Source organism: Periophthalmus magnuspinnatus, chromosome 9 (assembly GCF_009829125.3).
Source record: "Periophthalmus magnuspinnatus isolate fPerMag1 chromosome 9, fPerMag1.2.pri, whole genome shotgun sequence".
NCBI lineage: Eukaryota > Metazoa > Chordata > Actinopteri > Gobiiformes > Gobiidae > Periophthalmus > Periophthalmus magnuspinnatus.
In genome coordinates this window covers 99,125-125,189 of record NC_047134.1, presented here as the reverse complement: position 1 = coordinate 125,189, position 26,065 = coordinate 99,125, and the positions used below count along the sequence as shown (strand labels likewise).

The window sequence follows — 26,065 nt, the reverse complement described above, 5'->3', positions numbered from 1 at the left end:
AGTGGGTCAAAAAAGTATTTATTCATCCACCAATTGTTCAAGTTCTCCCACTTAAAAAGATGAGAGAGGCCTGTAATTTTCATCATAGTTTCACTTCAACTATGAGACAGAATGAGGGAAAGAATCCAGGAAATCACACTGTAGGGTTTTTAATCAGTTAAATGGTAAATTATGGTGTAAAATAAGTATTTGGTCATTAACAAAAGTTCATGTCAATACTTTGTCATATTCCCTTTGTTGACAATGACAGAGGTCGTTTTCTGTCTCCAGAGGTTTTCACTGTTGCTGTAGTTTGGCCCATTCCTCCTGCAGATCTCCTCTAGAGCAGTGATGTTTTGGGACAGTCACTGGACAACACGGACTTTCAACTCCCTCCAAAGATTTTCTATGGGGTTGAGATCTGAAGACTGGCTAGTCCACTCCAGGACCTTGAAATGCGTCTTACGAACCCACTCCTTCATTGCCTGTGTGTTTGGGATCATTGTCACGCTGAAAGACCCAGCCACGTTTCATCTTCAATGCCCTCGCTGATGGAAGGAGGTTTTCACTCAAAATCTCATGATACATGGCCCCGTTCATTCTTTACTTTATACGGATGGGTCGTCATGGTCCCTTTGCAGAAAAAAAACAGCCCCAAAGCATGATGTTTCCACCCCCATGATTCACAGTAGGACTGGTGTTCTTTGGATGTATCTCTGCATTCTTTCTCCTCCAAACACGACAAGTTGTATTTTGGTTTGATCTGACCATGTGACATTCTCCCAATCCTCTTCTGGATCATCCAAATGCTTCTATCAAACTTCAGCCTCTTAAAGAAGAAGTTACAGGTCTGTGAGAGACACAAATCTTGCTAGTTTGTAGGTGAACAAACACTTATTATACAGAGGAATTTACCAATTAATTTAAGGCCTCTCTCATCTTTTTAAGTAGGAGAACTTGGACAACTGGGGCTGGTACTTTTTTGACCCAGTGTAAGCCCCAGTGTGATGTGTGTGGTGTTTATTGTGTGTGTTGTTTGTGGTGTGTGTGGTGTTTATTGTGTGTGGAGTGTGTGGTGTGTGTGGTCTCACTTCTTGCAGGAGCGCTGCACCTGTCCCTGGTCCAGGGTCTCATACAGGTAGTATCCGCTGCTGCAGGTGGACACACACCTCCAGTCCTCCAGGATGTAACCGTCTGCACACTTTGTACAGGCCTCGATCCCTGTCCCTGAGAACACACACACACACATGTGGAACTACACAACAGAACACAACACACACACATGTGGAACTACACAACAGAACACAACACACACACATGTGGAACTACACAACAGAACACAACACACACACATGTGGAACTACACAACAGGACACAACACACACACATGTGGAACTACACAACAGAACATAACACACACACATGTGGAACTACACAACACACATGTGGAACTACACAACAGAACATAACACACACACACGTGGAACTACACAACAGAACATAACACACATGTGGAACTACACAACAGAACATAACACACACACACGTGGAACTACACAACAGAACATAACACACACACATGTGGAACTACACAACACACACACATGTGGAACTACACAACACACACACATGTGGAACTACACAACACACACACATGTGGAACTACACAACACACACACATGTGGAACTACACAACACACACATGTGGAACTACACAACACAACTTTAGCAGCAAGTCTGTGTGTGTGTGTATATGTGTGTGTGTTGTACCTGCACACGTGGCACACGCTCGGTGGCAGGGTTCACACGTTCGTCTGTGTGTGTGTGTAGGGGTGTGTGTGTGTGTTGTACCTGCACACGTGGCACACGCTCGGTGGCAGGGTTCACACGTTCGTCTGTGTGTGTGTGTAGGGGTGTGTGTGTGTGTTGTACCTGCACACGTGGCACACGCTCGGTGGCAGGGTTCACACGTTCGTCTGTGTCCGTTGTAATACGTTCCTGCGTCACACGTCATCTGGCAGCGGTTTCCCTGGAGACTGAAACACACAGAGCTTTAGTCACTTTCACCAATATTTAAAGACACATCATGAACATCAGACCCTTCAGTGCCTTTGTGTACTTTTGTGTACTTTAGGAGTCTAGAATATACAGTATATAGAATCTACTCATATATATGAAAAGTGCAGAAATGTTTTAATTAATCTCTTAAGTAGATCCAGAGGAAGGTTTACATTCATTTTACAGTGTACTTTTCAACCCGTTCAGATATTTGCAGTTGTGTTACTTCTATCACGTCACACCAAATACAAAGGAATCTGTTAAGAGGGTCAAGAACTTACGCCGCAACACTTTCACCATTTTTTTCCCTCAGTTTCGATTTTGTAGTCCAAACTTAAGGACTACATTTGGGCCAGTTACAGTGGGCCACTTTAACCGGGGCCCGTTCCACTGGGGCCAGTTCCACTGGGGCCCGTTCCACTGGGGCCCGTTCCACTGGGGCCAGTTACACTGGGGCCCGTTACACTGGGGCCCGTTACACTGGGGCCCGTTACACTGGGGCCCGTTACACTGGGGCCAGTTACCTCATGCCTGGTTTACACTCGGTGCAGACGCTGGAGCCGGTGCACTTCTTACAGTTTTCAGGACATCGTCGGCAAATGTTTGAATCTGGAAACACAGAGCAGACCAGTCACACACAGAGCAGTCACACACAGAGCAGACACACACAGAGCAGACCAGTCACACACAGACCAGTCACACACAGAGCAGACCAGTCACACACAGAGCAGACCAGTCACACACAGAGCAGACCAGTCACACACAGAGCAGACACATCACACACAGAGCAGACCAGTCACACACAGAGCAGACCAGTCACACACAGAGCAGATCAGTCACACACAGAGCAGACCAGTCACACACAAAGCAGACACACACAGAGCAGACCAGTCACACACAGAGCAGACACACACAGAGCAGACCAGTCACACACAGAGCAGACCAGTCACACACAGAGCAGACCAGTCACACACAGAGCAGACACATCACACACAGAGCAGACACATCACACACAGAGCAGACCAGTCACACACAGAGCAGACCAGTCACACACAGAGCAGATCAGTCACACACAGAGCAGACCAGTCACACACAGAGCAGACCAGTCACACACAAAGCAGACACACACAGAGCAGACACACACAGAGCAGACACACACAGAGCAGACCAGTCACACACAGAGCAGACCAGTCACACACAGAGCAGACCAGTCACACACAGAGCAGACACATCACACACAGAGCAGACACATCACACACAGAGCAGACCAGTCACACACAGAGCAGACCAGTCACACACAGAGCAGACACACACAGAGCAGACCAGTCCAGTCACACACAGAGCATACACACACAGAGCAGACCAGTCCAGTCACACACAGAGCAGACCAGTCACACACAGAGCAGACACACACAGAGCAGACACACACAGAGCAGACACACACAGAGCAGACCAGTCACACACAGAGCAGACCAGTCACACACAGAGCAGACACACACAGAGCAGACACACACAGAGCAGACACACACAGAGCAGACCAGTCACACACATGTGTGGATTAAACGGGCACACACCTTGGTCGAGGTAGAACCCGTCGGCACAGTTGGCGACGCAGGTGTTGGAGCCTTCGTTGAGGTGGAACCCGGAGCGACAGGTGCTGCACTGGTCACTGCGGCTGCCCACACACGTCTCACAGGACGACGAGCACTTCTTACAACGCTTACGGTCATCACGGAAGAACCCGCTGGGACACTCGGACACGCACATCCTGAGCACAAACAACAGCGCCCCCCACAGGTTTATTTTAAAACTGCAGTGGCATCGGCGGCATTTAAAGACAATGTTCTGGTGTATGGCACTTAATGCCTGAACAAAATAGAGCTTTTCCAAGGCACCTTCAAAACACTTTACATCAAAGAACCAGTCACCACTGCACCCGAGCACACACACACCAGAGAAGTGTCTTGCCCAAGGACACAACCACAGCATTCATCTGTGGGAGCTGGAATCACACCGCCAACCTGTGGGTCAGTGGATCTGACCACTGTGGTTATGTCGAGAGCGGGATTTGAACCACAAATCTTTGGATCCATGGACAAACGCTCTACCAACTGAGCCACTGCCAGCCCACGCAAAAAAAAAAAAAAACTTTTTTTTTTTTTCATAGCATAATCAAGAATTTGTTTTACCTTTTTTTTGGCCAGTGAGTTTTTAAACTATGGGGGTGAAAATTGGGCTAAGAGGACCACCATAGTGTTCTGTTAATGCACAGCGCACAGCAGAGCAGGCAGCTAGCTAATCACAAGCTAACCTCATTTTAAAATAATAAATCAAACCTACAAAAAGCAACATGTATCAGAAATAACAGTCAGACATTTCTCTAAAGTCACTCTGCTGCTTTCAGATATGGTGTAAAGACATGACTGAGTGAGTGTGACGTCTCAGCTTCAGCTCCAAATGAAGCTCATCGAGGCCAGAGCAGTTACAGCGGCTTATCTGGAGCAGAGTTACATATGTGGAATTCTGACCATGAGTATCATAGCAACCAAAGAGCCAATCCAGTTGTTGAAGGTAACGCACCCACACCGCTTAGCAACACTGTCAGTCAAACCTGTTGCTAACGCTAATAGGAGCGACCTCGGGGAAAGAAGGACCTGATTTGTCTGTTATTAATGTTCATATCTTGATTTACAGACGCAACAGTGAAATAAAAACCCCAGGATCATGTAGAGGGTTAATATGAACATTTAAGACCAAAATGAGTCTGAAGCAGAGGGTTAGAGACAGAGAGAGGGGACACCGTTTTTACACAGAAAGTGAATTGGCGCCAGAGGCGATAGAGCAGGAATTGCACCCATGATCACTTCCTGTTTGCTGGCTAGTGCGTTAGTCTCTGGTCTGATGATGTGACGTGACAAATTTGGGCATGTGTTTTGTTTTTTGTCATACAGACGGAGCTCGACGCGTTTTTTTTCCATGTTTTTTCAATGCAGATGTGATGTCATTTATTCTAACACATTTATCTGAGTCACCAGACGAATCCCACAGACGTTTGGTGTTGTCGGGAAGAGCTGTTCCCAAAACACATGTGTAAAGTGTCAGGAAACGGCTGTCAGACATGAGAGCGACGTTTTAGCGACGGCCACAGAATAAAACCATGTGGAGAGGGCAGATTCAGACCTCAGACCCAGAAGTGAGACGACCTGGAGCCAAATGTCCAGGAAACTTTCTTTAACCCTTCGTCTCCTCGTCTCCTCACACCTCTACAAACTGCCTGTGTCCTCACAAGACCCTGTCCTCATTACAGCACTCTGAAGGTCCCCCGTGATTAGCATCAGGAGCTAACCATCTGCACTGCTGTCTACGCCCCCGTCTGCGTCCCCATCTGTCCTCCTGTTTGCGCCCTCGTCTGCACCCCCGTCTGCACTCCCGTCTGCACTCCCGTCTGCACTCCCGTCTGCACTCCCGTCTGCACTCCTGTCTGCACTCCTGTCTGCTGCCCTGCCTGCACTCCCGTCTGCGTTCCCTTCTGCGCCCCTGTCTCCCCTCCCGCCTGCGCCCCCGTCTGCTCAACACAAAGGCACTTCCAGTGTGAGAGGTGAAAGGTCGGCGGCTCTGACCTGGTGTTGTTCTTGAACTTGAGGAAGTAGTGCAGACAGTTGTTGCAGTGGTGAGGTCCGGGGCCCTCGCAGCCGTTCTCGTTACACTCGGGGTCACACGGGCCTGAGCACAAACACACGATTAGATGAACACACAGGAGACGGCAAACACCTGCACAGGTGAGGTCAGGGGTCAGGGGTCATGTTTCACACCAGTGTCAGTGTTTGGTCCAAGTGCAGCCCCCCCTCCCTCACAACAAACCAGTGTGACCCCAGTTTGTGCCCAGTGTGCGTCCACTGTGAGCCCAGTGTGCTCCCGATGTGCGACCTGTGTGCTCCAAGTGTGCGTCCAATGTGCGTCCAGTGTGCGTCTAGTGTGCGTCCACTGTGAGCCCAGTGTGAGCCCAGTGTGAGCCCAGTGTGAGCCCAGTGTGCGTCCAATGTGCGTCCAGTGTGCGTCTAGTGTGCGTCCACTGTGAGCCCAGTGTGCTCCCGATGTGTGGCCTGTGTGTGCATAAAGTGTGTCCAGAGTTTGCTTGTACTTGATGATGTTACCGTTGTACTCCTCGGTGAACGTCTCCTCCGTGGGCTGCTCCACCGAGCGTGGCTTGTCACTGCGGGTGTAAGGGTGCACGGAGGTGCCATAAAGGACCAGGGACCACTCCTTCAGTTTACCTGAAACACAAACACATGAGGACGAGGAGACACACACACAGGAGGACGAGGAGACACACACACAGGAGGACGAGGAGACACACACACAGGAGGACGAGGAGACACACACACAGGAGGACGAGGAGACACACACACAGGAGGACGAGGAGACACACACACAGGAGGACGAGGAGACACACACACGGACGTGAAGACAGGGAGACATACACACGCACATACTCACACACACACACATACATACTCACACACACACATACACACCCCCACACACACAATGTCATACCAGGGACTTTCTGGCTGCGGAGCTGAAAAGGAGAGTCATAGATCTCCAGGACCCAGTCGCCCGCCGCCTTCTCGCCCCAGCAGTGTGTGGTCATGAACTCCCAGTTCTTAAAGCCCTCGGTCGAGTGGTCGAACAACCTGTACACACACACAGACACACACACAGACACACACACAGACACACACAGGTAAACTCAAGTGCAGTTATACACAAACACGGGAACAAAACAGGTGTGTGCGCGGTGCAGACAGGTGTGCGCGCTGCAGACAGGTGTGCGCGCTGCAGACAGGTGTGCGCGCTGCAGACAGGTGTGCGCGCTGCAGACAGGTGTGCGCGCTGCAGACAGGTGTGCGCTGCAGACAGGTGTGTGTGTGCGGTGCAGACAGGTGTGTGCGGTGCAGACAGGTGTGTGCGGTGCAGACAGGTGTGCGCGGTGCAGGTGTCACCTGTTGGCCAGCAGCTGGGACTTGGTGCCTGAGGGCGAGGTGAGGTTGATTGACAGGTCTCCTCTGCGCGGGTGGAGGATGGTGATGCGCACCACCACGTGTTCCAGGTAGATGACCTGGTTGTTGGGGCTGTCGGGGCATCCCGTGGCCTTGTACACAGAGCGCACCACGTGTTCCGGGCGGATGTTCCTGCAACACACACATTAGTTCACACGCTTTGATTTTATTAACATTTCCACTAATTGGCCCCATGAGCCACAGAACAAACAAAACACCTCATCACTGACACTTTGCAGCTGATGTCACAACACTGGACTGTGATGCTAACTTTAGGCTCAGCTCTGTCTAAAGCTCCGTCACACTTTAATATGAGCTTTATTTTCACAAACTCTGACCAAAAAGAACTGACTTGTCTGGAATAACAAGTGAAGGACAACAAGTGAAGGACAACAAGTGAAGGACAACAAGTGAAGGACAACAAGTGAACTACAACAAGGGAACGACAACAAGTGAACTACAACAGGTGAACAAAAACAAGTGCACGACAACAACTGAACGACAAGTGAACAACAATAGGTGAACGACAACAAGTGAACAACAATAGGTGAACGACAACAGGTGAACGACAAGTAAACGACAACAGGAGAACGACAACAAGTGAACAACAATAGGTGAACGACAACAGGTGAATTACAAGTAAACGACAACAGGAGAGTGAAGGACAGCAGGTAAATGACAAGTGAACGACAACAAGTGAACGACAAGTGAGCGACAAGTGAACAACAACAGGTGAACGACAACAGGTGCACGACAAGTGAACAACAACAGGTGAATGACAAATGAATGACAAGTGAACAACAACAAGTGAACGACAACAGGTGAACAACAACAGGTGAACAACAACAGGTGAACGACAACAGGTGAACGGAAACAAGTGTACGACAACAACTGAACGCCAACAAGTGAACGAAAACAAGTGAATGACAACAGGTGAATGACAAGTGAACAACAGTAGATGAACAACAACAGGTGAACGACAACAGGTGAATGACAAGAGAACAACAAGTGAACGACAACAAGTGAATGAAAACAGGTGAACGACAACAGATGAATGAGAAGTGAATGACAATTGAACGCCAATATATGAGCAACAACAGGTGAACGACAACAGGTGAACTACAACAGGTGAATGACAAAAAGTGAACAACAACAAGTGAATGATAACAAGTGAACAACAACAAGTGAATGATAAGTTAACAACAGGTGAACAACAATTGAACGGCAACAGGTGAACAACAAGTGAACAACAGGTGAACGACAACGGGTAAACGACAACAGGTGAACGATGACAAGTGAACGACAACAAGTGAACAACAACAAGTGAACAACAACAGGTGAACGACAAGTGAACAACAACAGGTGAAAGAAAAGTGAAGAACAAGTGAACAACAGGTGAACGACAACAGGTGAAAAACAAGTGAACGACAACAAGTGAACGACAACAAGTGAACGACAACAAGTGAACGACAAGTGAACAACAACAAGTGAACGACAACAGGTGAACGACAAGTGAACAACAGGTGAAAGAAAAGTGAAGAACAAGTGAACGACAACAAGTGAATGACAACAGGTGAACGACAATTGAATGACAATAGATGAACAACAACAGGCTAACTATAACAGGTGAACGACAACAGGTGAACGACAACAGGTGAACGACAAGTGAACGACAAAAAGTGAACCACAACAAGTGAATGATAACAAGTGAACGACAACAGGTGAACAACAACAGGTGAAAAACAAGTGAACAACAACAACTGAACGACAACAAGTGAATGACAACAAGTGAACAACAACAGGTGAACAACAATTGAACAGCAACAGGTGAACTACAATAGGTGAACGACAAATGAACAACACGGAGATCCATGTAGAACCATATAAGTCCACGTGTAGAACACCCCCATCCTGGGAGAAAGTGGGTGCATACGCATGTGAACTCCGTGTGGGGAGTGGGACTAAAGGAACAGGCCTAAAACATGAGGAGGATGTGGAGGTGAGGAGGGAGAGCAGCTGATTAGCAGCAGGCCCAGAGCAAACGTCACCGCTGTCTCTGCTCCAGCTCACTGCAGACATTACACAGACGTTACACAGACATTACACAGACTGAGGCCGGCCAGAGGATCGGCCAGAGGATCGGCCTGCACACGGACGCGGCTGACCCCTTCTGCGCTCCACCACTTTAGGAAGCATTTATCATGAAAACACATTAAAACAACAGCGGTGACCACACAGCACGCACGGGGCGCAGCCAATCACGAAACTCAACTCCAATTCAACAAACATCAGAGACCTCCACAGCTTTGTGCCAGTTGTATTTACACCACTAGGACACGGTTTATGCTGGAATTAAACAGCTGACAGCACTGTGGTCGTAAGCTGTAAGCACAAGTACAAAACCTTCCCCACAGAGCCAGATATACGGAGCCGCACGCACGGAGCTGCACTCATGGAGCTGCACTCATGGAGCCGCCCGCACGGATGAGGCTGGACAGCGGAGCCAGTGCACACCCCTCCAGCTGCACCAGAACAACAAGCTGAGACTGGGAGAAGTAGTGTGCCAGAACTAATGCTTGGCCTCTGTGATGGTGGAGCTTGCACAACCGCACTGACAAACACAGAGAGGCACTTTCACACAAGAAACAGGCTTTTCACTCAGGCACATTTCAACATCATCCCTTTAAAGACGACATACTGTGCTTGTGTACGGCAAAGCAAAGGCAAATGTATCAGCACAATTCATACACAATTCAAGTATTTTACAGAATAAAACATGAACAATAAAAAAATAAATAAAATGAACAATAAAAGAGAAGAGGCAGAATAAAACCCTTTCAGTCACAGCAGATAAACAGAACAGAGCCTGGATTTAAACATTGTCAAAGTAGAGTCTGTCTCACATCTTCAGGAAGAATGTTCCAGGTTTTAGCTGCATAAAACTAAAACACTGATTCACCAGGTTTAGACCTGCTTTAGTCCCAGTTTAGTCCTGTTTTGGTCCCACTTTAGTCCTGACTCTGGGACCAGCAGGAGGCAGGTCCCTGATATCCTCAGAGTGTGAGATGGTTGATGTGACTCTAACATGTCAGAGTGCTGATCTGTGACCCCTGTGATATGTCATAATTTACACATTTTAAATCACTATTTTAATCTAAAACAACCTCATAAAAGAGACAAGTCGGCTTACTTCTGTGTTAGAAAACTGAGGTGCCCAACGGCAATGGAACACACAACGCAAAACTGGACATGTGGGCGACACAGCCACATTTAACAAACATTTACACACACCTGCTCCTGTTTGTAATGTTTATATGAACTTTTACACACTGTTTTTCTGTTTGTGTTGTATTTGAAACAGGGCACTCACGAGAAACACTCCAAATTCTCTCCTTGGGTTTCCCTGTGTAAATACAGATAAAGAAAGAACAAACGGGAGCTGACGTCGCCGTAAACATCAACAAAGTGTGCACATGCTGTCGGCGCCCCCTATGGACAGCTGCACATCTGGACAACAGATGAAAACTAGCCTCTTGGCTAATTCTGGCATGTTAAACAGTTACTGTTGGTCAACATGCACTGTCCGCTATAAATAAATAAATAAACAGAACCTTGTGTGCAGAGGTCCTTGTGTGCAGAGTTTATAGTCCTTGTGTGCAGAGGTTATAGTCCCTGTGTGCAGAGGTTATAGTCCTTGTGTGCAGAGGTCCTTGTGTGCAGTGGTCCTTGTGTGGAGAGGGTAAAGTCCATGTGTGCTTAGGTCCCTGTGTACAGAGGTCACTGTGTGCAGAGGTCCTTGTGTGCGGAGGTTAAGGTCCTTGTGTGCAGAGGTTAAGGTCCTCATGTGCAGAGGTCATTTTGGGCAGAGGTTATAGTCCTTGTGTGCAGAGGTCATTTTGGGCAGCGGTTAAAGTTCTTGTGTCAGAGGTTATAGTCCCCGTGTGCAGAGGTCCTTGTGTGCAGAGGTCCTTGTGTGCAGAGGTCCCTGTGTGCAGAGGTTATGGTCCTTGTGTGCAGAGGTTATAGTCCTTGTGTGCAGAGGTCCTTGTGTGCAGAGGTTATAGTCCCCGTGTGCAGAGGTCCTTGTGTGCAGAGGTCCCTGTGTGAAGAGGTTATGGTCCTTGTGTACAGAGGTTATAGTCCTTGTGTGCAGAGGTCCTTGTGTGCAGAGGTTATAGTCCCTGTGTGCAGAGGTCCTTGTGTGCAGAGGTTATGGTCCTTGTGTGCAGAGGTTATGGTCCTTGTGTGCAGAGGTTATAGTCCTTGTGTGCAGAGGTTATAGTCCTTGTGTGCAGAGGTTATAGTCCTTGTGTACAGAGGTTATAGTCCTTGTGTGCAGAGGTTATGGTCCTTGTGTGCAGAGGTTATAGTCCTTGTGTGCAGAGGTTATAGTCCTTGTGTGCAGAGGTTATAGTCCCTGTGTGCAGAGGTCCTTGTGTGCAGAGGTTAAGGTCCCTGTGTGCAGAGGTCATTTTGGGCAGCGGTTAAAGTTCTTGTGTCAGAGGTTATAGTCCCCGTGTGCAGAGGTCCTTGTGTGCAGAGGTCCTTGTGTGCAGAGGTCCTTGTGTGCAGAGGTTATGGTCCTTGTGTGCAGAGGTTATAGTCCCCGTGTGCAGAGGTCCTTGTGTGCAGAGGTCCTTGTGTGCAGAGGTCCTTGTGTGCAGAGGTTATGGTCCTTGTGTGCAGAGGTTATAGTCCCCGTGTGCAGAGGTCCTTGTGTGCAGAGGTCCTTGTGTGCAGAGGTCCTTGTGTGCAGAGGTTATGGTCCTTGTGTGCAGAGGTTATAGTCCTTGTGTGCAGAGGTTATAGTCCCCGTGTGCAGAGGTCCTTGTGTGCAGAGGTCCTTGTGTGCAGAGGTCCCTGTGTGCAGAGGTTATGGTCCTTGTGTACAGAGGTTATAGTCCTTGTGTGCAGAGGTCCTTGTGTGCAGAGGTTATAGTCCCTGTGTGCAGAGGTCCTTGTGTGCAGAGGTTATGGTCCTTGTGTGCAGAGGTTATAGTCCCTGTGTGCAGAGGTCCTTGTGTGCAGAGGTTATAGTCCCTGTGTGCAGAGGTCCTTGTGTGCAGAGGTTATAGTCCCTGTGTGCAGAGGTCCTTGTGTGCAGAGGTTAAGGTCCTTGTGTGCAGAGGTCATTTTGGGCAGCGGTTAAAGTTCTTGTGGCAGAGGTTATAGTCCCCGTGTGCAGAGGTCCTTGTGTGCAGAGGTCCTTGTGTGCAGAGGTCCTTGTGTGCAGAGGTCCCTGTGTGCAGAGGTTATGGTCCTTGTGTGCAGAGGTTATGGTCCTTGTGTGCAGTGGTCCTTATATTTACTTTAAATACAGACAGAAGTATTCACTGTTCAGAGTGGCCCATCGAGTAAAGTGCCTACTTCATCTGTCGGTCGGCGCTCTCCACACACACATGCTGAGCCGGGACCTGCTTCCATCGCTCCGCCTCCTTCACCATGGCCTCCGCGTCCATCAGGCCAAAGCCGTACAGGTGACTCACTGCAGCAAAGAAGAAGAAGTAGAAGAAGAAAACAGAAGGAGTCAGGTGTTTTAATACTAAGGCAGTGGTCCAGAGGTTAGGAGTGTTCATGCACAAATCTGTTCATTCCAGCTGCGTGCCATTGTGTCATTGGGCAAAGTGCAGCGTGAAGGTTCAGTGGTGGATGGAGATACTGTTGGCAGCTGATACCACATTTGGCAGTGGTTAGCCAATTTTGATACTGTTGTCTAGGTAAGAGAATAAATAATGCACATAAAGCACTTTGAGACAGTCCCGGCCCAGTCTCAGTTTGGTGCTGGCCCAGTCGCAGTCGCAGTCCAGTCCCGATCCTGTTCCAGTCCCGGTTTCGTGTTGGTCCAGTCCTGTTCCAGTCCCAGTCCCGGTTTTGTGTTGGTCCAGTCTGAGTCCAGTCCTGGTCCAGTCCTGCAGACGCTCAGTTTCTCTCCGTTTCCCTCCCTTTCTCTGGATTTTATCGTGTTCTTGGAGGAGGCCCGGCTGACCGTCACTCGCAGGTATGCAGCACACACTTATGAAACACTTGACGCTCTGACACAGAGCAGCTGCTCAGGTCCAGGCCTGACCAAACCCAGTCTGGGGTCTGTTTCCTGAGCTTGTTTCACACATTTAAAGGGCCCATATTACATTATTTAAAGGGCCCGTATCACACTGTTTAAAGGCCCATATCACATTGTTTTCTGATCTGTTCTAATGTTTCCTCATCACACACAGACCTGGAGTTGTGTTTTGTTTCATTCTCACATGTTTAACACACAAACCCTGTGGACTTAGGCTGAGTTCTTCTCTCAAACTGAAAATACTCTGTTCCACCTTGTGATGTCATTATGTTGTAAAACAGGACGTGAGACGCAAGTGAAGTGGCCCATGTCATTACCGTTGTATCCTGCGGCGTTGGTCTTCCAGTCGGGGGCGCTCAAGTGCCCTGCTCTGGATGTCTTTACGATGATGTGCTGCACGTCTCTCCAGGTCAGAAGAGGGCTGCGGGAAACACACTTCATCACATTTATGTTTCAGGATAAAAGTGACTGTGGCTATAACACATTTAATAAACTGCTTTTCAGCGCTTCATAAAGGCGCTCCCTGCAGTCACGTTTATATTGGACGTAAAAGTCAGAATAAAAACACCACATCTCAAACACAGACGGGTCATGTGGTCAGAGCTGGGTGTTGGTGATGATACTCGTCCTTTTGAGTATCAAAGCATCTCAAACGATCAATGTAGAAAATACAACTTAAACTAGTGTTTTATATAGAGTGAAATCCCACCTCTTCTCCCTGGCATTTAACACTCCACACGAGAGCTTGGTGTTTTGTTCTTTTCTTATCGTGTGATCTGTGCACGGGTTTATTTTGGTTTACTTTTACATGAAGCTCTTTGGGCAGCTCTCCAAGTTTTTTATTTATTTATTTTTTTATGTTATATAAATAAAGTTGAATTTAAAACCGATAAAGAGTTAATCATTAACAACATTTCACAATAGAGTTGTTAAGTGATGATGTCACTTCACAGCTGTTCTGGTCTTGTTTTTATTTTTTTATTTTGTTATTTTGCCACAAAGCTGCTGAGCTTGGACCTGGACATCAGACTAACCTGTACAGAGACAACGAGACAACGAGATTTTGACTGAGTTGGGTGATCAAGTTCACAGTTTTGGTTGCAGTATTTAATATTTTCGCTGTCACTAGCTGCAGCATATGGAGGGTGTAACTCACTACAACTCAACCTCTTTTTTGTTCAAGCCAGATCTAAACACATGGGGAAAATTATAACACAAGATTTAGTGGCACGAGATTGTGTCCCTATTTCTTAAGTATCGTTATGTTTTATATTTTGACCATCGTTTAACCACTGAAACACGAGAAGAACATGCAAACTCCTGCTCTGGATCCAGGCGTCGTCGTAGCTGAGAGGCAGAAGAGGCTGTATTCAGAGCAACATAATAATCCACAGCTCCACATAAAATGAAAAGCCCATGGTCACAAAGGGACGTTATGGAAGAGGTTTGAAAGAGCCGATTCAGCGGTAACAGCCTAAAGTGCCCCCGGTGTGAGCGCTCACGTGAAAGGCATTATGGGATGTCAGAGGCATTATGGGATGTCCGTGTCCCTTTGATCTGAGGAGCCGCTCTCAAACAGGAAGTGGGTCAGAGCGTTTCCTGGGACTCCCTCTCTCTCATCTGCCCACCAGATGCTCGGGGCTGCACCACCCACCCAGCTGTGCACGTACAGTAGGACTGCAAACAGCCCCAAACGTCTGCCTAATTAAAGACTCGAGAAGCGCGTGTGGAGTCGCTCAGACTAGATTAGATTAATTATAGTAATGCGGTCGTGAGTATTGGAATTGTTTGGAGATATTTTAGTGCCCAAGGTTCAAAATAAGAGCTGTGTAAAAACTTAAGAGGCCTCGATCTGCTGTCGCCTTCATGTCTATAGTTCATCCCAGAAACTCAGACTAACTAAACACACCATCATATTTACATACAACAGACTTAAAACATGGAGACACCACAGACTGAAGTGGACTGAGTGTGACGTCACCACAGCTTCAGCTCCACATGAAACTCATCAAAGTTAGAGCAGGTATAGAGACGATGTGGAGCAGAGGTCTATATTTGGAATTGAGACCACGAGTATCATGGCAACCAAAGAGCCAATCAGGAGCGAGGCTGTTGAAGGTAACGCCCTGTGTCCTGGCTGTCCCTCTAGTTTAGGAGGGAGCAGGTTTCTGATTTGTCTGTTATTAATGTTCATATCTTGATTTACAGACACAATAGTGAAATAAAAACCCCAGGATCATGTAGAGCACAGACTGACCAGCAGCAGAGGAGGAGCAGTGTGATAATCCAGAGGAGGAAACAAGCTTAAGAGTGGCCTCTGCCTGGTGACACTCAATATTCCCGTGCGCAGGATTTGGAGTGGATTAGCAGGTTAAACACAGTGACCTGAGAGAAGGAGCTGATCTGAAGTCTGCACCAAGTGTGCGCTCTCTCAAGGGTGCGCTCTCTCAAGGGTGCGCTCTCTCAAGGGTGCGCTCTCTCAAGGGTGCGCTCTCAAGGGTGCGCTCTCTCAAGGGTGCGCTCTCTCAAGGGTGCGCTCTCTCAAGGGTGCGCTCTCAAGGGTGCGCTCTCAAGGGTGCGCTCTCAAGGGTGCGCTCTCAAGGGTGCGCTCTCAAGGGTGCGCTCTCAAGGGTCCGCTCTCAAGGGTCCGCTCTCAAGGGTGCGCTCTCAAGGGTCCGCTCTCAAGGGTCCGCTCTCAAGGGTGCACTCTCAAGGGTGCACTCTCAAGGGTGCGCTCTCAAGGGTGCACTCTCACTGCACCAAAGCATACACCTTTTCGATTCTTGAACTCAGACAAAAGCAGTTACATTATTCACTGTAAACCACAGGCTCCAGTCCACAGCACAGAACTATTCACCACATACATATTTGATCATCTTTTTATTTACCTCTCCGCCTTTCTATCTCTCCACCTCTCCACATGTTTTACACAATTTGCCAATATTGGTAGTTTTCTTTCCATTTGATCTTCAGCTGTATTTGTCCCAACAGGAAACAAAAAGGATCTGTGTGTGGCTCTGACTGCGTTAAGTGCCTAAAGGTGGACATGTGACCTGCCTTTGCTGACCCCTGTTGACCCCGTGACCTCTGCACAGCTCACACATGTCTGAGTGCAGACACAGCCCTGAGCTTCATGAACACTCGAGCCTCAGCACGTCCAACTCGAACAACAGTGTTTTTTAAAGTTACAGTCGAGGTAATGTCTGAGTGTTTAATGTCTCGGTCAGTCTGTAACATCCATACCCAAACTGATCAATTTACTAAAATAGACACTGCTAACATGGATTAATGCTGGAGGTCTATGTTCACACCTCTGATGTAGACGAGGTACTTGTACCTGCACAGTGTGTATCGTGCATCCTTGTAAACTATACAGGGATTCAATGAAACAACAAGATCTGCCCAATCACCGTTTAGGCCAATGTGACATGCTGGTGCTCCAGGACCTGAACCAGTCCAGTGAGTTTATAAAGCACATTACATAAACATGCACTGTACCTGCAGCACAAGAAACATAAAATAAAGCTCTATGTGACTATAGTTAAGTCTACTGCAGCTCCAGTCCAAAAAACTCAAACAAGAACAAGTGTATCAATGAATAAAAAGGAAAAAACTACTTAAAGGACCACACAGTCAGGTGGGTCTTCAGCGACTGAGGCAGAGTCAAAGTAGAGCCCCCGTCAGCCCCCGTCAGCCCCCGGCAGCCCCCGGCAGCCCCCCGGCAACATGAGCAGTTTGTGATTACATTTTGCTCTATGAAAAAAAATCCTTTCTGGAGGGATTTTTTGGTTGTAGTACCACTGAGTGGCCACTAGTCCAGCTCGAGGCACTCTAATCAGCAGGTTCCTCCAGTTATTTGAATAGATCCATGGTCTTACTTCGCCTCCAGAGCGAGGGCGATGATGGCTGCCGCCATAGGAGCAGAGGCAGACGTCCCCGTGTGGCTGTCTGTGCATCTGTGCCTCAGGTCTGTGGTGATCTGCAAAACAAGACGACACACAACAACAGAACGACAGGTTTAAAGCTCAAGAAAAACATAAACCAGTCGACACTCAGCTTCATGACAGAAACAATAGAACAACAACAGGCTGAACCAAACCAAAAACACAATTTAAAATGACACAATTAACTATTATGGGCAGAATAATATCCTTATCAAAGCGAACGTCCCGTCTGCACAGGTCTAATCCTGTCTGAAAGTTTGGACATCTTCAAAAATGTTCAGTAAAAGTGATTCTTCTATTATCATATTCCAGTTTTTTTTCAAACGTCAGTGCCCCTGGATGTGCTTTGAATTGGCTCAACTCAATCTTTATTTTAAAAAAAACAAAATCTCATATTGTAGAAAGAAAGATTGTCATTTATTTTTCAGATTGTTGTCTTATTTAACACACGGCTGAATTGTGACGGCAGAGAATGAGCCGCAGAGACACGTCGAGTTGGCTCTGAGCGAGTCGACAAAGTGCCTCAGACAGATTGACTGACACACAGCCAAGAAGAGATTGGAGCATTTCCCACTCGACTCTCCTGAGACGAGAGAAAAGGAGGGAGGGAGAGAGAGAGGGAGGGGAAGGAGAAAAGAGGGAGGGATGGGAGAGAGAAGAGTAGAGTGGTAGATGGGAAGAGAGGGAGACACAGGGAGAAGGGCAGAAAAGAGGGAGAGGTAGAGAGGGGAAGAGAGGGAGCAGTAGAGATAGACAGGATGAGAGGAGGAGAAAGGAAAAGAGACATGGACAGGAGAAGAGTGAGAGTGATGGAGAAAGGGGAGAGAAAAGGGGAGGGGGTAGTGAGCAAGTGGCCTCCCAAAGGAATGAGAGGTAAAGAGAATGAAATGGTGATATAGAATGAGAGGGAGAGGAGGATAGAGAGAAAAACAAAGAGTGAGAGGAGGGAGGGAAAGGGTGAGGGGGATTATGGACACATGCAGGTCGTCTGAAACAGTTTAAACCCACAGGGAGACGTTCGATCAGACATGAGCTGGACGAGGCGCCGAGCCAAAAACAGACGAGTTTGTAGTATCACCATGGAGAATTTAGCAAAACTGTGAGAGAAAACCAGACTCTAAAACCAACAAAGAAATAAACCTCTGCAGCTCCACATCAGAAACCAACGAAGACATCCACAATCAACAAAAAGATCCACAACCAACAAAAAGATCCACAACTAATAAAGACATCCACAACCAACGAAGACATCCACAACCAACAAAAAGATCCACAACCAACAAAAAGATCCACAACCAACGAAGACATCCACAACCAACAAAAAAGATCCACAACCAACAAAAACATCCACAACCAACGAAGACATCCACAACCAACAAAAACATCCACAACCAACGAAGACATCCACAACCAACAAAAACATCCACAACCAACAAAAACATCCACAACCAACAAAAACATCCACAACCAACAAAAAAGATCCACAACCAACAAAAAGATCCACAACTAATAAAGACATCCACAACGAACAAAAACATCCACAACCAACGAAGACATCCACAACGAACAAAAACATCCACAACCAACGAAGACATCCACAACGAACAAAAACATCCACAACCAACGAAGACATCCACAACCAACAAAAAGATCCACAACCAACAAAAAGATCCACAACTAATAAAGACATCCACAACCAACAAAAACATCCACAACCAACGAAGACATCCACAATCAACAAAAAGATCCACAACCAACAAAAACATCCACAACCAACGAAGACATCCACAACCAACAAAAAGATCCACAACTAACGAAGACATCCACAACCAACAAAAAAGATCCACAACCAACAAAAACATCCACAACCAACGAAGACATCCACAACCAACAAAAACATCCACAACCAACAAAAACATCCACAACCAACGAAGACATCCACAACCAACAAAAACATCCACAACCAACAAAAACATCCACAACCAACAAAAAAGATCCACAACCAACAAAAAGATCCACAACTAATAAAGACATCCACAACGAACAAAAACATCCACAACCAACGAAGACATCCACAACCAACAAAAAGATCCACACTAACGAAGACATCCACAACCAACAAAAACATCCACAACCAACAAAAACATCCACAACTAATAAAGACATCCACAACCAACGAACACATCCACAACCAACAAAAAAGATCCACAACCAACAAAAACATCCACAACCAACGAAGACATCCACAACCAACAAAAACATCCACAACCAACAAAAAGATCCACAACCAACAAAAAGATCCACAACCAACGAAGACATCCACAACCAACAAAAACATCCACAACCAACGAAGACATCCACAACCAACAAAAAGATCCACAACCAACAAAAAGATCCACAACTAATAAAGACATCCACAACTAACAAAAAAATCCACAACCAACGAAGACATCCACAACCAACAAAAAGATCCACAACTAACGAAGACATCCACAACCAACAAAAAGATCCACAACCAACAAAAAAGATCCACACTAACGAAGACATCCACAACCAACAAAAACATCCACAACCAACAAAAACATCCACAACCAACAAAAAGATCCACAACCAACAAAAAAGATCCACACTAACGAAGACATCCACAACCAACAAAAAAGATCCACAACCAACAAAAACATCCACAACCAACGAAGACATCCACAACCAACAAAAAGATCCACAACCAACAAAAAGATCCACGACCAACAAAAAGATCCACAACCAACAAAAAAGATCCACAACCAACGGAGACATCCACAACCAACAAAGACATCCACAACTAACAAAGACATCCACAACCAACAAAAACATCCACAACCAACGAAGACATCCACAACCAACAAAAACATCCACAACCAACGGAGACACCCACAATCAACAAAAACATCCACAACCAACGGAGACATCCACAACCAACGGAGACATCCACAACCAACAAAAACATCCACAACAAACAAACAAAAATCCACAACCAACAAAAAAGATCCACAACTAACGAAGACATCCACAACCAACAAAAACATCCACAACCAACAAAAACATCCACAACCAACAAAAACATCCACAACCAACAAAAAAGATCCACAACCAACAAAAACATCCACAATCAACAAAAACCTCCACAATCAACAAAAACCTACACAACCAACAAAAAACCTCCACAACCAACAAAAACGATCCACAACCAACAAAAACATCCACAACCAACAAAAACATCCACAACTAACAAAAAAGATCCACAACCAACGGAGACATCCACAACCAACGGAGACATCCACAACCAACAAAAACATCCACAATCAACAAAAACATCCACAACTAACAAAAACATCCACAACTAACAAAGACATCCACAACCAACAAAAACATCCACAACAAAAACATCCACAACCAACAAAAATTTCCACAACCAACAAAAAAGATCCACAACCAACAAAGACATCCACAACCAACAAAAAAGATCCACAACCAACGGAGACATCCACAACCAACGGAGACATCCACAATCAACAAAAACATCCACAACCAACAAAAACATCCACAACAAAAACATCCACAACCAACAAAAATTTCCACAACCAACAAAAAAGATCCACAACTAACGAAGACATCCACAACCAACAAAAACATCCACAACCAACAAAGACATCCACAACCAACAAAAACGTCCACAACAAAAACATCCACAACCAACAAAAACATCCACAACCAACAAAAACATCCACAACCAACAAAAACATCCACAACCAACAAAAACATCCACAACCAACAAAAAAGATCCACAACCAACAAAAACGTCCACAACAAAAACATCCACAACCAACAAAAACATCCACAACCAACAAAAACATCCACAATCAACAAAAACATCCACAACCAACAAAAAACATCCACAACCAACAAAAAAGATCCACAACCAACAAAAAGATCCACAACCAACGAAGACATCCACAACCAACAAAAAAGATCCACAACCAACGAAGACATCCACAACCAACAAAAAAGATCCACAACCAACAAAAAAGATCCACAACCAACAAAAAAGATCCACAACCAACAAAAACATCCACAACCAACGGACACATCCACAACCAACAAAGACATCCACAACCAACAAAGACATCCACAACCAACAAAAAAGATCCACAACCAACGAAGACATCCACAACTAACAAAAAAGATCCACAACCAACGGAGACATCCACAACCAACAAAAACATCCACAACCAACAAAAAACATCCACAACCAACAAAAAGATCCACAACCAACAAAAAGATCCACAACCAACAAAAAAGATCCACAACCAACACAACAGATCCACAACCAACGGAGACATCCACAACCAACGGAGACATCCACAACCAACGGAGACATCCACAATCAACAAAAACATCCACAAGCAACAAAAAAGATCCACAACCAACAAAAAAGATCCACAACTAACAAAAAAGATCCACAACCAACAAAAAGATCCACAACCAACAAAAACATCCACAACCAACAAAAAAGATCCACAACCAACGAAGACATCCACAACCAACAAAAACATCCACAACCAACAAAAACATCCACAACCAACAAAAAGATCCACAACCAACAAAAAAGATCCACAACCAACGAAGACATCCACAACTAACAAAAAAGATCCACAACCAACAAAAAGATCCACAACCAACAAAACAGATCCACAACCAACGGAGACATCCACAACCAAAAAAAACATCCACAACCAACGGAGACATCCACAATCAACAAAAACATCCACAACCAACAAAAAAGATCCACAACCAACAAAAAAGATCCACAACTAACAAAAACATCCACAACTAACAAAGACATCCACAACCAACAAAAACATCCACAACAAAAACATCCACAACCAACAAAAACATCCACACTCAACAAAAACATCCACACTCAACAAAAACATCCACAACCAACAAAAAACATCCACAACCAACAAAAATTTCCACAACCAACAAAAAAGATCCACAACCAACGAAGACATCCACAACCAACAAAAACATCCACAACCAACAAAAACATCCACAACCAACAAAAAAGATCCACAACTAACAAAAACATCCACAACTAACAAAGACATCCACAACCAACAAAAACATCCACAACAAAAACATCCACAACCAACAAAAACATCCACAACCAACATAAACATCCACAACCAACAAAAAACATCCACAACCAACAAAAACATCCACAACCAACAAAAACATCCACAACCAACAAAAAAGATCTACAACAAAGACATCCACAACCAACAAAAAGATCCACAATCAACAAAAAAGATCCACAACCAACAAAAAAGATCCACAACCAATGAAGACATCCACAACCAACAAAAAAGATCCACAACTAACAAAGACATCCACAACCAACAAAAACATCCACAACCAACAAAAACATCCACAACCAACAAAAACATCCACAACCAACAAAAACATCCACAACCAACAAAAACATGGTAGTCTTGTATTTATCGTAGGACTTTTTCCTTGTGCAAATGAAACATTTATTTTTCTTCTTATGATCCAGTTTGAGCTGTAGAAGGTTTATAAAACTTTGATGACTCATTATAGACAAATTAACATTACATTCTGTCATTCATTTATTGCAGTTCTGTTTTGAGATAATTCTGGTTTATGTTTTGGTTTCAATATTATCATTTACTTCATCAATATATCGCACTTCGAAACATGTTATCGTGACAGGCCTAATACTGCGTTGCTGTGATGTTACCAGAACCTTTAGGGAAGCACATCTTACAATCTTGCGGTCGTAGTTCTCCCCGCTGCTGTAGGTGGTGGTGAGGGTGGAGGAGCACTCCTCCAGGTACCAGGGCTTGCGCCCGCTCTCGGCTGTGCTGGAGATGGAGATGGTGTAGATGGAGTTGGTGTAACCGTCACAGGAGCAGTGGTCCCGGCTGCGGCCGCCGTTTCCCGAGGCCCAAACGAAAATGGAGCCGCGGCCCTTCCTCCCCTGAAGAACATCAGTGAGAAGAGCTAAGTATAAAGTACTGAGTGTAAACTACTGAGTGTAAACTACTGAGTGTAAACTACTGAGTGTAAACTACTGAGTGTAAACTACTGAGTGTAAACTACTGAGTATAAGCTACAGAGTGTAAAATACAGAGTGTACACTACAGAGTGTACACTACAGAGACATGCTGCTGATGTGACTCACACATAATTAACTTAATTTATAATGCACTTAATATTTTAAGACAAATCTCAAAGCAAAAGACAAATAAAATCTGTCACTGGACAAATAGAGGTGAAGATGTTTCTCTTTCTTCACTCCAACGATTTGTCCAATTGACAGATTTTATTTTTCTTTCGCTGGTCGACTGAGAGATACACAGACACATATCAAAGTTCTACAGTAAAAAAACAACAATACATCAGGTTTTTATGGTTCAACATTTTGAATCAGGAAATGCTGTGCTATTATTACAGCAGGTGTGTCCCAAGCACGGTTTATGTTTTATGAATCACAATAAGAAATGGCCAAAACCTGTAACAGTCAGAGGAGCCAAAAACAATACAACAGTATGAGATCTGCCTGTAGTCGTCCAAAGGGACAGTCCAGGTTTTTCTGTTACAGCTGGTGAGTCTGGGACGCTGTCCAGCCCTGGAGCAGAGCAGTGGACATATGCCTGAGCGCCGGGTTTGGGAGGAATCCTGCCAGCACGCGGAGTGTTAGTGGGCACTGTAGTGGACACTGCAGGGGACGCTGCAGGGGACGCTGCAGGGGACGCTGTAGTGGACGCTGTAGTGGACGCTGCGGGGGACGCTGTAGTGGACGCTGTAGTGGACGCTGTAGTGGACGCTGTAGTGGACGCTGTAGTGGACGCTGCGGGGGACGCTGTAGTGGACGCTGTAGTGGACGCTGCAGGGGACGCTGTAGTGGACACTGTAGTGGACGCTGCGGGGGATGCTGTAGTGGACGCTGCGGGGGACGCTGTAGTGGACGCTGTAGTGGACGCTGCGGGGGACGCTGTAGTGGACGCTGCGGGGGACGCTGCGGGGGATGCTGTAGTGGACGCTGCGGGGGACGCTGACTGTAGGGGACACTGTAGCAGACAATGTAGCGGCCACTGTAAGGGACACCGACGGCAGCGGACACCGACGGCAGCGGACACCGACGGCAGCGGACACCGACGGCAGCGGACACCGACCGCAGCGGACATTGTTGTTATGTAAATAAAGATTATAACTCTGTTTACCATGCGGATGCCATTCTCGAAGGACTGCCGTGCGAGTGAGGCAGGTCCATCCACAGTCTTGCCGTCGTCGTCCGGGCCCCAGCTAGCGCTGTAGATGTCGATGTGCTGAGGGTGGAGGCTCAGGGACTTGGCCTCCACCATGTCAGTCACATCTCCATCCAGCATCCGCACACCTGCCACAGAAACAGGAGCACAGTCAGACAGACAGGAACACAGACAGGAACACAGACAGACAGGCCTCCACACGGACAGGCCTCAGACAGACAGGCCTCAGACAGACAGGCCTCCACACAGACAGGCCTCCACACAGACAGGCCTCCACACAGACAGGCCTCAGACAGACAGGCCTCCACACAGACAGGCCTCCACACAGACAGGCCTCCACACAGACAGGCCTCCACACAGACAGGCCTCCAACTAGGGATGGGACGATATATGATAATATTGTTAATCGCAATAAAAAAAGTCCGCAAACGATTAATCGTTTGCGGCATTTTTTAATAATCGTCGCGCACGATTATAATCGCCTTTACAGCACCACACTGCCTCATGTTTCCTGTTCCAATACAAGGTTTAGACGTTAGTTCTGGTGTTTGCCCACTCTGTCATAGCAATGACACTTGTAGCTTCTGTGCTTATCTCTGTCTGAACTATATTCTGTCAGATATCAACAATAAACAAAGTCTGATCCGTAACTCTCCACAGGAAGGTACCAGTGCGCGCCTCACCCGTGCACACAAATGAGACGCTAATGTGTGCACATCTTAGATTTTTACCTACAATAATGCAAACTGCAGAATAAAACAACACCTTTTAAACAATAGACAAATTAAGTCTAATTCATACAGCTAAACACAAATGTGCCAGAGCGCATGGTCCGAATGTGCACTATGTGCACAGAAGCAAAGCTAACAATTATACACGGTATATTTTACCTACAATTAAGTCAATAGCAGAATAAACCATGCTTACCGATTGAGAACAGCATCCAATCCATCAAAAAATAAGGTCTTTTACTCCTGAGTCCACTGTGGGATCTTGACTCTTTGCCATGAACCGCTCCAGGTCAGAGATGCCTCTAGTTTAACTTGTACAAACATCCACATTGTCCTCGATCACGTCCTCCCTTTGGTTTGTCCGTTTCGTCATGTTTAAAACGCAAAACAACAGTGCGTAAAATGCGCCATTATGCACACATTTCTGCATCCACTCGGCTTCGGCCGTTTCCCAATTCACCAAAGTGCCTTAATTGCGTCGTTCTAAGTGTTCATCGACAGACACTTGGGTCACTTCCGGCGCAACAAGGACCGGTCCATTTCGACAGCATGGCATTGAGGAGTACACATTTTCTTCCGGGTACGTCTGTTTACGGAAAACCATGGCATGTGATACGTCATCCTGTCCCGCTGCTCATTGGCTGTAAGGGGAAAACGTCACTAAACGTGTGTGATGTAATTCGTTGATTTTACAAGGGGAAGAGTGGGGTGTACTCTTTCAGTCATCTGTAGCACTGATTCGCTGTCTGCGGCCTCAGTAACCCACAACCCCCACCTTATTGGCCAACATTGATGTCGACACGTGTGTTTAGCACTGAACAAAGTTGGTGCTGTCAGAAGTTTATTATGCCTGAAATCGACAAAAGAAATGCAAAAAAGTGACAGAGCAGATTTCATATTT

The 26,065-nt window shown here is 46.3% G+C and overlaps 1 protein-coding gene across 3 annotated transcripts in view; it reads right to left on the bottom strand.

The window, feature by feature from the left end:
- Positions 1 to 26,065, bottom strand: part of pcsk5b (proprotein convertase subtilisin/kexin type 5b) — a 101,054-nt gene that overhangs the window by 41,536 nt on the left and 33,453 nt on the right. For all 3 annotated transcript variants that reach the window (XM_055224477.1, XM_055224479.1, XM_055224478.1), the window contains exons 7-19: positions 24,389 to 24,561; positions 22,930 to 23,142; positions 17,037 to 17,137; positions 13,476 to 13,579; positions 12,465 to 12,582; positions 7,041 to 7,229; positions 6,595 to 6,731; positions 6,192 to 6,311; positions 5,658 to 5,760; positions 3,612 to 3,805; positions 2,562 to 2,646; positions 1,912 to 2,015; positions 1,071 to 1,206 (exon numbers count right to left, since the gene is read on the bottom strand). In XM_055224477.1, the coding sequence (XP_055080452.1) occupies positions 1,071 to 1,206; positions 1,912 to 2,015; positions 2,562 to 2,646; positions 3,612 to 3,805; positions 5,658 to 5,760; positions 6,192 to 6,311; positions 6,595 to 6,731; positions 7,041 to 7,229; positions 12,465 to 12,582; positions 13,476 to 13,579; positions 17,037 to 17,137; positions 22,930 to 23,142; positions 24,389 to 24,561 (1,777 nt within the window). The remainder of the gene's footprint in view (positions 1 to 1,070; positions 1,207 to 1,911; positions 2,016 to 2,561; positions 2,647 to 3,611; positions 3,806 to 5,657; positions 5,761 to 6,191; positions 6,312 to 6,594; positions 6,732 to 7,040; positions 7,230 to 12,464; positions 12,583 to 13,475; positions 13,580 to 17,036; positions 17,138 to 22,929; positions 23,143 to 24,388; positions 24,562 to 26,065) is intronic.